The sequence below is a fragment of the Eumetopias jubatus genome, unplaced genomic scaffold (genome assembly GCF_037043125.1).
Source record: "Eumetopias jubatus isolate StellerSeaLion01/CBP00866 unplaced genomic scaffold, mEumJub1_p1.0 scaffold_3, whole genome shotgun sequence".
Taxonomy (NCBI): domain Eukaryota; kingdom Metazoa; phylum Chordata; class Mammalia; order Carnivora; family Otariidae; genus Eumetopias; species Eumetopias jubatus.
Genome location: NW_028274809.1, coordinates 54,376,705 through 54,388,968, shown reverse-complemented (window position 1 = coordinate 54,388,968; position 12,264 = coordinate 54,376,705). Strand labels below are relative to the sequence as shown.

General features: G+C 39.6%; 1 protein-coding gene across 1 annotated transcript in view; it reads right to left on the bottom strand.

Moving 5' to 3' along the window:
- TTN (titin) overlaps nucleotides 1-12,264 on the bottom strand; it is a 268,068-nt gene that overhangs the window by 235,765 nt on the left and 20,039 nt on the right. The window contains 18 exon segments of the mRNA XM_028121746.2: nucleotides 24-284; nucleotides 373-636; nucleotides 760-1,032; nucleotides 1,131-1,397; nucleotides 2,031-2,312; nucleotides 2,461-4,154; nucleotides 4,256-4,424; nucleotides 4,520-4,684; nucleotides 4,808-5,079; nucleotides 5,980-6,224; nucleotides 6,328-6,561; nucleotides 7,081-7,286; nucleotides 8,778-8,920; nucleotides 9,837-10,052; nucleotides 10,147-10,207; nucleotides 10,413-10,671; nucleotides 11,373-11,438; nucleotides 11,686-11,967. Coding sequence (XP_027977547.2) covers nucleotides 24-284; nucleotides 373-636; nucleotides 760-1,032; nucleotides 1,131-1,397; nucleotides 2,031-2,312; nucleotides 2,461-4,154; nucleotides 4,256-4,424; nucleotides 4,520-4,684; nucleotides 4,808-5,079; nucleotides 5,980-6,224; nucleotides 6,328-6,561; nucleotides 7,081-7,286; nucleotides 8,778-8,920; nucleotides 9,837-10,052; nucleotides 10,147-10,207; nucleotides 10,413-10,671; nucleotides 11,373-11,438; nucleotides 11,686-11,967 — 5,359 coding nt within the window.

Genomic DNA, 12,264 nt, shown 5'->3' with positions numbered 1-12,264 from the left:
TATTAAATGATAAATGTACCAACCTGCCACAGTAAGTTTTCCAGATGTCATATTTTCTCCGGCAAAAAATGCGTATTCTCCTTCATCATCTTTCATCATATTTAGAACTGTCAACTTATATATTTTTCCATGAGCTTCAATTTTATATTTAGAACTTGGTTTGATTTCCTTGTCCTTAAAATTCCACAAAACATCAATTCCTGAGTGGGACAGCTCAACTTCTAAGACCACATTTTGGGTTTCTGTACAGGTAAGGTCACGAAGACCTCTGATAATTTTAATTTCTGGGGAAAAAAATAATCATTTGGTTAATATTACACTGGAAAAATAGAAGGCTTAAGACACTAATAAGTGAAACGGAAGAATCCTTACTTTCCACAGAGAGATCACAGCTGGTTTCAACCCTGCCAACCATCAACTTGTAAGGTCCTTCATCTGAAGCGTGGGTCCGGTTAATCACTAGTCGTTGCTTCGTGCCTTTGACAATGGCTTGTACGCGATCATCAGGCTTGATTTGTTCATCATTTAAGTACCATTTAACAGAAGTCACATCAGGGACTGAGACCTTACATTCAAGCACAGCCCTGGTACCCTCAAGCACATTAACATCCTTCAGAGGAGTTATCACATCAACACCTGCAAAACCACACACACGCAATTAAAGATTTATGAATGTGAATTTTGTTTTAAATGCCTGCTTATTAAAGTTCCTTACCTCACTTAACAATGTACACATAAAAACATGTAAGTTGCACTCACTGTAGACAGAGACACGCCCACTGGTTGACAGTCCAAGGGATGGAATGGTGAAGGAGTAATTTCCAGCATCCTCCTTAGTCATGTCTTCAATGAGCAGCATATGGGACTGTTTGTCTATCACAATGTGAACTCTGTCACTGGGCTGCACTTCTTGGCCATCTTTCATCCAGACACCTTCCACATTCTCCAAGGAGACCTTCACTTCAAGCTGGACAATGTCACCTTCACAGACTTTTTGATCACTAAGTCCTTGTAGGATAGCAATGGGGCGGGCTGTGAAATATGGGGAGAAAAAAGAACGCTATGATCTTTTCTTTATCACTAAGCCATGATGATATTCAATGCAGGCCAAAAGGAATAGGCAGACTTACGTTTCATCTTTAGTTTACAGGTAGTCTTTTTCCCATCAACAACAAAGCTGTATTCTCCCTGGTCCTCTTTGGTCACATCCTTAACTGTGAGGTTCTGACGTCCACGGCGAGATGTAATTGTGTATTTTCCATTGGATTTTAGCTCCACACCATTATGATACCATTTGCCTTCTATATTTTCTGGGGATATAATGCACTCTAACTCTCCTGAAAATGATTCTGGAACTTCTATGTCCTGAAGTTCTTTCACAAATTCAACAATTGCACCTGAGGCATAAGATAAAGAGAAGTTAATTTCTCTGGAGAGTTACATATCTAGACCTAGGGTAGAAAAAGTTCCTTGTAAGTCTCTTAAGTCCCCATGCTATCAGGAATATTCTTAATATCTACCTGCCAATGGACTGAGAAATACATTTTTAATAAAAAGAGGTTATTTTGATATTTAAATTATTTATTTATTTTAAAGATTTTACTCATTTATTTGAGAGAAAGAGAGAGAGGGCATGAGTGGGGGGTGAGGGGCAAAGGGAGAGGGAGAAGCAGGCTCCCCATTGAGCAGGGAGCCCGACACAGGCTTGATCCTAGGACCCTGGGATCATGACCTGAGCCGAAGGCAGATGCTTAACCGACTGAGCCACCCAGGTGCCCCTAAATTATTTTTTAAAGCACAGAATTTTATTTCAATATAAAATTTTAAAAACAAGATATCAAAATAACCTTGACTTTTAAAAACCCAAATTGTCAATATTCTTCATTACTGGTATAAATTCAGGAACCTTGCTCTGGAGCTTATATCCAATTCCTAAATAATTCCTTTTATGAAAGGAAAACTGCAAAGCTAATTTTATCACATACTAAAGGTGACTTTAGAACTTAAATAGTGAAATTATTATTTACTACCTTCGACAATAAGTTTCGCTGTTGTTTTTACATTTTCATCTTCCACGAGTACACAGCTGTAGTCTTCAGCATCAGATGTGTCAATTGTCAGGATGGAGAGGAAGTGAACCTTTCTGTCAGAGTGCATCCTATATTTATCTCCCGAATGAACCTCCACACCATCTTTATACCACTTCACTTTGACAAATGGCTCTGAAGTTTCACATTCAAAGGTTGCCATGGTGTCTTTTTCCTTAGCAACAACATCTTGTAATTCCTGTGTGAAAATGATCGATTGCTTGGCTACAAGGAAGGGGGGGGGAGAAGAAGACATTATATTAAATTAAATTCACAATTTGAATAATGGGAAAAGAAAATAAAAAGAAATACACTAACAGATATTCACGGATAAACAGAGACAGATCCATCAAACCAAAGTCATTCAAATTACCTTGGACAAGTAAGAATGCATGGCTTGAGGTTTCCCCAGCTATGTTGATGGCTTTCACCATGATGCTGGCAGAGTCCTCAGCAGTCACATCTCTCATGACCAGTTCACAAACATTGTCTTCAGGCCAATACCAGTAGATTCGGTCAGAGCGTTCGATCTTTACACCATTTTTGTACCATTCACATTCAGGATCTGGTTTTCCCACTACTCTGACCCGGAAGTGTGCATCAGATCCTTGGCCCACTGTTTGGCTTTGGATTCTTTCAAAGATTTTAGGAGCCTCCATACTAGGACTCAGTTCAATTTTATCAGGTTTAAACGTTGGAATAGTGATCTTGCCTTCTTCAGCAAGGGCTTTCTTCTCCTCTTCAGTTAATTCTTTGGTCCAGTGGAGTAGCTCATCTTTTGTCTTCCTTAGGAGCTCTTCATAGGATTCATCCTTCTTACGAGACTTGAGCTCCACAGCAGTAATGGCTTCGTAATATCCCTCCTCTGTTCTACGCTTGAATTTACTGCGCAGCTCTTCGGACTCTTCAGATACTTTTTCATGGGTAATTCTTTCAGCCCTTTTCAACTTCACAACTTCCTTGGCATCAGTGGTATCAACAGGTCTATCTACTTTTTGCACTTCAAACTGAAGTTTTCCAGGTTCATGTATGTGAAACTCGGGCTTTGGTTCAGGGGCTCGCCTGAGAACAGACCTAAAATCTTCCCTCTGTTGGATCTCAAGTTTCACTTTATGCTCTATCACACCTTCAGGATTTTCTGCAGTGACCTTGACTTCCCCTGTATCATATGATTTGCAGTCCACAATGTCCAAATAATGAATGCCATCATAGCGAACTCTGAACCTTTTGCTTTTGCGGATCAGCTGTCCATTGAGGTACCAGTTGACTTTGGGTTGAGGGTAACCTGTCACTCGGCAACGGAATCTAGCAGTCTCCCCTTCAAGTACTCTTACTGGCTCTGGGTACAAGACAATGTCTGGCTTTTGCTTTTCTTTTTGATCTGTTGTTACACCTGTGAGTGCACCTTCATGAACCATCCTCTCTAATTCTTCAATTCTCTGTAAGCCTTTCCTCCCCTCAGGCAACTGAGATTCTTCCACAAGACTTTTTTCATCTTTAACAATAAGCGTGGCAGATGTGTGATCTGTTCCATATTTGTTAGTAGCTCTGCAAGTAATGATACCGCTGTCTCTGGAATATGCAACTCCATAATCAAGGCTGCAATACCCAAACTCATTGATCATACGGAGCCTGTTGGCTGCTTCAAGTGGCTTTCCATCATGGAGCCATTCCACCACCATCGTTGGGTCACCAATTGGTGTTAGCCTACACTCAAAGTGGGCAGGCCCAAAGCGCTTGAGTCTTAAGGAAGTGAGTTTTTTCTTGAAAAATGGTTTCTGTTGTTTCTCTTTATCATAGAGATCACCCTCTTCCCATTGCTCTTGACCGTATCGCAGATGGAGGGGCTCCAGTTCTGGGGCTGCAATCTCCTTTGCTCTATACGTCCCTCGTGGGATGATTAATTTTCTCTCTGGTTCAGGCTCTGCAAACTCAACTTCAACATTCACTTTGCATCTTGTAGTGTCTCGGCCAGCCTTATTAATAGCAGTTGCAGTATACCAGGCAGAATCCTGGCTGACAGTGGAATCAATTTTAAGGGCAGCTTCTCCCTTGGTTCCTTCAATTCTATAAAAAGTGAAAAAAAATCAATACAGAAGTAGTTATTGCTTCCTTGGTTATTGGATTTGTGTAATGAGCTTAGTTTTATTATTTTCAAGTGAACTTACCTGATTTTTGGATATTTATGAGGTACAATGATGTCACTGTTTTTCAGCCATACAATATCAGGGTTGGGATTACCTGTAGCTCTGACTTTCATTTCAAGTCGAGAACCTTCCTTTATATTGACATTTCTTAGTTTTTCTACGAACACTGGTTTTACCTGATGTTCCACAGCTGGAAGAGAAAGGTCATGATTTAGAGTGAGTAGGACTGAAATACCTGTCTATAGCCCAAGTGATAAGGTAGTTTCTTTTTTTAAGAGCAAATACCTTCCACAGTTAAAATCACTGAAATCGAAGATTTGCCTGCCCTGTTTTGGGCTATGACAGTCCATTCCCCAGAATCACTGGGCATTGCAGGGACAATAATCAGTGATTGGGTACCATCCTCTTTAACGACTACTTTATGGGTATAATCATTGACAATTTGTTGGCCTGTAAAAAATTAAGTAAAAAGGAAAACATATATTAAAAATAAGTGTTTTTTAAAGTGTTGTACACACATATAAACTTAATTTTGTGTTTAATGACTTATAAGTAAAAACTTATCATACTTACCATCATGAAACCAGAAGGTCTCTGGCATAGGTCTACCAACGACCTTTAAGTCAAACCTGGCTGTTTGCCCTTCCAAACACTTGAAAGAAGCAGGCTTTAACACAAAGACTGGCTTATACAGTCTCTCAAGTTGTGACTCATCTGTTTCCTCTAGCCTACGCCCAGGGGACATCCGTGCAGGGGACATCCGTGCAGGGGACATCCGTGCAGGGGACATCCGTGCAGGAGACATGCGTATAGGAGATCTACTCACTGAACGTGGAGAGATAGATCTGAAAAACAAAGGCAAAACAGAATATTTTCATGAGGCATAGAGAAAACACAGCAAAATGAACAAACCTCTTTCTTAACATCATTTTAGAATCGACTTCATGTACATATTAGAAGGCACTTCAGGATCACCAGGATCCAAAACAGAATATATTATTATTGCCCCCAAATCTATGTTTTTCATACATCCTCAATTCCAGTCAGTAGTTCTTCAACATAGCCAGGTACCCAGACTTAAAAATCTTGGAACAATTTTTAATAGTCTTTTCCTCACCACCTGCATTTAATTAGTCACCAACCCTTTTGATTCAACTGCGAAAACATCTCAATAAATATTGGTTGGTTAAATAAACCAATGAACACATTTATAGAAAAAAAGAAATATAATTTTTTATCCAAGAGAAGGGAAAACATAGAAATTATATTTGAAAAAAAACCCCAAATCCTATCTACACATTGCAGCCCGACTGGCTTGGATTGGATTTCAAGTGCTGGCACCACCACCTACAGGGTGCGTGAGCGAAGACAATTTTCATAGGCTCACAGAGATCAAGTGCTCCCACTCCCAAAATAGTAATAATAATAATAATACCCACATTGCAGGGTTGTTGTATAAAGTAGGGATAACATGTAAAATTAGGTGTTAAGGAAATCTTTATAGTTTTCATTACATTAGTTATAGCATTGGCAAAATAAATAGCATGCTACACTAATGAAAATGCTTTGCTCACGTTACACAGGGGCAAGAAATAAAAATGCTTGGCAATCATCTGTATTACTAATGGCAAGTTTCTGTGCTTTCTCAGCCTTCATTTTTTTTGGTCCCCCACGCAATAGCAATTTGCTACTGGGATATCTGGTGTTTTAATTTAAATCTTAACCCAAGTTATTCCGAGTCTTACCTGATTCTGCTCACTGGTTCTGGTGTGGGTATGTAAGTCGGAGCACCAAGAGGTGCAGCAGGCTCTACATACAATTTCCCTGAGCAAATTGCATTTCCTTTAATATTGCTGGCAAATGCAGTATAGATGCCTTCATCTTCTGGAAGAACAACAGGTATGCGTAGACTAGCTCTGCCGTCTTGCAGAAAATCCATTTGGTATCTCTCTCCATGCTTGATGCGCTTGCCATCTTTGTACCATGCAATCTGCAAGTAATACCATGCATATTTGAAAAAAATTTAGATAAAATAGTTCTTGTAATGATTTGTATCTCTATTGTAGCATGCAGACATGATGTTTTTATTTTACCTTGGGTAATGGATATCCAGACATCTTGCAATGGAAAGTAACACCCATCCCCTCAAGAATTCTATAGTTCTTGATTCTTAAGTCAAATCCTGCTTCAATAGCTTCTGATTCAGAAATGTCAACTGCCATCTTTTCTTCTCCATCTTCTTCAAGAAGTTCTTCTAATGTAGTCTTTATTATTCTGTATTCAATTTCTTTGATAAGCCTCTCTTCAAAGGAAGAAATATGGAATTCCTATATAGTAAAAAAAAATGAGTTTGTTAAAAAATGTATATCCTGACTGACAAATAATCTTTAAGAGTATTAGCTTCAGAGATAAGGATTGATTAAAGTTTTTGGGGAAAAATCTAGAAGGCTTTTTGTTTTGTTGAGAATTAGACGAGTCACTGTTTTGTTTTTTAATCTGCATTATCATCATAACTTTATCAGTTCATGCTGTGGCATCTTGGGTCAATGATAGTCTAAGGGCACAGGTTATATTTGGGTTGTTCATCCTGCAGATGACAGGATTTGGGCAGTAGTGCACTTGGTTGTCCTAATATTTGTCTTCTCTTACATATATGGAATCCTTATTTCTAAAGCCAACATGTTATGAAGACTAAGGAAACTCGTCAGCAGTGAATCTGGACCCACTACTCATAGTCTAACCCTGACCCCATCCCTGGAAAATGAAAATATCAAACAAAAAGAGGGACACTGGGTGTTAAGTACAATTTATGAAATATTTTATTTGGTCATTATTATTCTACTCACCTGTTCTTCTACAAAAGTTCTGACCATTACAGTATCTTTGGCCATTTTTTTCCTAATTAAAGCCTGTTCTTTTTCATACTCTTTTTCATAATCAGAGTATAAAAATCCAGGTGCTATTTCTCCAACTTTAGGTTCCTGCACAAAGGCAGTCATTTGTGTTTGGTAAAGCATTTCTTGCTGGGACTTCATCAGTGACTCATACTCAGCTAGAAGTTAAGAACACAAGTTATTTTTTTTAAGTTTTTATTTAAATTCCAGTTAGTTAATATACAGCGTAATATTAGTTTCAAGTGTACAACAGAGTGATTCAATACTTGCGTACATCACCCAGTGCTTATCACAAGTGCCCTCCTTAATCCCCAACACCTATTTCATCCATTCCCCCCCCCCCCCCCGCCGCCACCCACCTCCCTTCTGGTAACTTTCAGTTGTTTTCTATAATTAAGAGTCTATTTTTTGGTTTGTCTCCTTCTCCCTCTCTTTTTTCCCCTTTGCTTGTTTGTTTTAGGAACATAAGTTAATTTTAATGTTCTTACGAAAAAGTGTTCATGCCACTTCACTCAGACAAGCCCTACGCTAGGGAAAATTGATAACCAAAAGCTGGATTTTCCAAATTTTACTATCAAAGTGCTCAATCTATATTAGATTGAATTCCAAAACCAAATTTTCATTAACAAGTCAAAGTAGCTGCTACTATTGTAGAAGGAACTTTATATTAGTGGTCAGTTCTTCAGGATCTATCCTAGTGCTCTTCCTAATTTACTGTGTGGTTTTTGGTAATTCGTTTATCTTCCTGGGTCTTGAGTGTTTTATCTGCTAAATGAGGATAATATCCTAACTTTCTCTAAGGGGTGTTGTGCAGATCAAATGAGACAGAACATGGGCTGTCCACTGTAATGTGAACAATTAAGCAAAAGTAAATGTGACCCACAGATACATTTTGTTTGGCCTGAATGCCATTATACTTTTTGTCAAATTACTTTGAATACTGAAAATCTTGATTTCTAGGTTTTCTTTTTTTTTTTTAAAGATTTATTTATTTCAGGGGGGAAGGGAGAGAGCACATGCATGTGTGTGCAAGTAGGGGGAGGGGCAGCGGGAGAGGGAGAGAACCTCAAGCACACTCCCCGTTGAGCATGAAGCCTGATTCGGGGCTCAATCCCATGACCCTGAGATTGTGACTTAAGCTGAAACCAAGAGTTAGATGCTCAACCAACTAAGCCACCCAGGCGCCCCTCCAGGTTTTCTTTAAAACATCAGAAACTCTAGGAACATTGGGCCTGACATGCGTGTGCATGGCAACAATACAGTGGGGGTGGGGAGCTACTGTACCCTTAAGGCAGGACACAGGCTCTCCAGTTTGCCACTGTCTTCATAGCCCTCACTAATATTATCTGCCTGGGTCTGGAAGGCAACTGGATTTGGAATCCCTACAGCCTCAAAATATGCCTCAAAATGAATGCACCAAATAGAAACTAGTGCTAGAACCTTGAGGTTTAGCACCAGTATGGCTTTTGAGGCCCCGCGGTCCAAAACATTTCCTATATAGCTGAGGCCAAGAGAGGGTACCGATGGAGACACAGCCAGTATCAGAACTGGGGTGTTTTTACAGGCCTTGTGACAAACACACAGTACTGCTACTTCCCTGCATTTCCCTTCCTATCATGCACATAGAAACTACTCAGAGCTGCATTTACCTTCTTCAAGCAGGGAGGCAGATGCAGAAGTCTCACCATGCTTATTACGAATAACAATAGTGTATTCTCCAGCATCATCGGCAAAAGTCATCGAAATCACCAGTCTGCACTCCCCAGTTTGTTTGTTGTAACTCACTTTGTATCTTTATGGAAATGAACACACATAAAAATCAGTCACAAATAAACATATGTGAAGAAACTAACCCTCATGTGGATCTGTGGTATAAAATTCAATGATCTTAAACATGTGACTAAGCTCTGTGCAGGATATAAGATGGCTGAAAATTGAGGAAAGTGCATGGACATGAGTAATGAGGGTCAAACAACTTAAAATTTTCATTTTAAATAAGGTTCATATATTCTTTGAAATAAATAATAGAATACTACTAGAATCAACCATATGGAAAGGACTTTAGTGTTTGTTAGCAAATGATGAGGTCATTTGAACACTTAGGTATTCCCCTTTGTTAATTATTTTCCTCTTTGTTTCATGTGAAGATCAAATGACTAATCAAAATAATAAATTCTTTTAAATATTTCAATATTAAGCCTCTGGTATACTATATTTTTTCTTACTAAGATATAAGAACTACATTTTTTGATTTTTTGTAAGTTGCAGAAAATTCAAAGCTAAATTTTACATTCATTTACAGCCAATTCATTAGCATAGATGCTCATGTATAATTTTCTTCATCACATGACCTTATTCTTTTATCTTTTAGTGACTTAATTATTATGCATTTTTATTGAACACTGTCTTAGACGCTTTCTAGAAGAATATATGTGTGTAAAAATTCACATTTTCTCTATTTTACTAGCACTATTCATGAGTCAAACTAGAATACAGAAAAAAATATATCTTTATCCACTTTTGTCACATAGCTTTGTTTCTCAGTAAGACTTTGTGCAAAAATGTAAAAATACCTCAAAATATACTCTGAAGTTTCCATAATGAAAGAGTCTACATCAGGGGATGGTGGGGTAAGCCTATTTCTCTGTGGGCTTCATATACATATCATACAAATCACAGAGAAGTCTATCCGTCAGCCATCAAAATACCTGTATCCCGTGGTAAGAGGAACACCAGATTTTTTCCAGTAGACGTGGGGCTTTGGGTTGCCGCCAACCTGACATTCGAACACAATGCTCCCACCTTCCACCAGTTTCTGGACCACCGGTTTTGTAATGAAGAAAGGAGCGGCAGGTTCTCCGGGCCCTGCTTGCTCCTCTGTGATGCCAGTATCCGTCATCACCACATCTCTGGACTCTACAAAGCTGCAAAGAGAATTCCCTTCATATTAGCTTCTGCGGTTGCAATTTGCCACTACCAAAGGGACAGAAAAAAATCAAAACTACTAGAATGTTTTACCGTTTCTCTTCTGTGGTCAATTTCTCAGTCACAGTTGTTTCCTTTTCAAACTCTTCTGATGCTAGAAGACAAGTTTCTCATTTAAGTCTCTCATTGAGTCCATTTTGTTAGTGACCTCTGCTTAGCGTGACAGCCTAGTTGACCCCCTAATGGGCCCCCAGTTCCCAAAGGGGCCATCAATGCAAGTCATGCAGAAACCGTGCTGTGGAAAGGGTCAGCTGAGGGTGACGGTGCAAACGGAAGGTAGTGGGGGCGTGGTCACCAACCTTGCACAGCTAGATAGCAGGATGTGCTGACTGTCCCAGCCTCGTTTACGGCACTGCAGGTAAATCGCCCGCTGTCTTCCGCAAAGGCTTCACGAATCATAAGACGGGCAATTCCACTCTGGAAGGTTATCTGGAAATCAATGGAACTTTCTATTTGGTAGTCTTCTCTGTACCATGTCACTTTTGGGGATGGGTATCCAGAGATGTGGCACTCCAAGGTGACAGATTCACCTTCTATAACAGTCACATTTTTTAAGCCCTGAAGAAAGAAGAAAATGGAAACACTGATAAGGTGTGCATAGTCATTAATCATCTCTATGAGTCATGACAAGCAGAGAGGTTTGAACTTGCACATTCTCATGGCCAAAAAAATTTTTTTAAAGGTAAAAGACTCTAGAAATATTAGTAAAGAGACTCCCTTGGAAATGGAATACTCCTAACTTGGAATAAATGTCAGGTGTTTCCAAGTTCGTAAGGCAGAACTGTATTAACACCATATAATGGGGCAATTCTGTACCCTCTGTTATTCTCACATATTTAAACCCTAACAGAACTGGAAGCCTCAGCAGCAAATCCTGCCACTTCAACAAAGCTTTTCCCACTACTCCCAATCAGAAGTACTCTATCTTTCCTCTGTTGAGGCGCTTTTCACCTTCTATATTATGCTTGTCACCTTTTGTATGTATGCTTTTCTCTGATACAAAGGTTAAGATATCAAAGAAGGCTGGATTGGTCTTTATATCTCTATAAATCTCCTAATAAAGCCTTATGCCTCATAGAAACCCATTGAGTCTGTTGACTATGTGATTGACGGTTGCCACACAGAATTCCCCTTTTTCTTGCCAAATAGTGTATTGTCTTAAAATTAGCATTTGTGAACTCACTAAGGTCGTTTTGAGAAGCTGATCTTTGCATATATTAAAATTATCTGACCAGCTACGCATCAATTTCGTTACTCACCGAGACCAATGTTGGTGGAGTAACTGGGATTTCAACAGACGCAGGTACCTTTGCCGTTTCTGTCACCTACAAATTTTACAAAGGATGTTACAAAATGCCCATGGAATAGGGGGCAAACTCATCAAAAACCTTAGCACATGCAAAATTACAAAAATAATTTGAGGAAAAGGAGCTCTGACGCACACTGACTCAAAAGAATTAAGTTTGAAAGGCAGGACGCCTGGCTGAGTACTCTGGTGGCACAAACTGGCCATGCGCCTGGCCCTGCTCGATAGGAGTGGCTCAAGAAACAGCGTGTGATTCAGGGACTGACCTTGGTTTCACGCTCGTGTAGGACTTTGAAGCTTTCTTCACGGACTGTGCCACCAGTGATGCTCACCCCTACCTCCTTCTTCACTTCAATGCCAGCTTGACTCTTGTAAGTGTCTGGCGTGTCGGTGAAGGGGAACTGAGGTGAGGGGGTGGGTTCTGCTCTCACTCTAGCCTCAGCAGGCTTCACAGTAGGTGCCTTCACCGACTTGGTGATCTTCTGAGCAGAAGACGTGGTTGACAATTCTTTCTGTAATGTGGCGATAGCACTACCAGCTATCGATGCCTAAACAGAAACGGAGCAATCTGGGTCATGATTCAGAAGCACACCGCCACCAACATTCATTCAGCAGGGGGGTCTGAGTCTATGTTCTGTATGGTCTGTTTTTTAGCGCTCTCGTTATCACTCTAATGATTAATGAAAAGTCAGTTAGAGATAAGCCACTTATAAAGCTCACTGGCATTCCTGCCAGTCTGTAAAAATACATTTGAAAATATCTTTCTTAAAGAGTTGTATTTAGAGCTCCTTATTTTATGCTCTTCTCATAAAGGGATGGAGGGTCTTCTAAAGCTCAGTCATGAA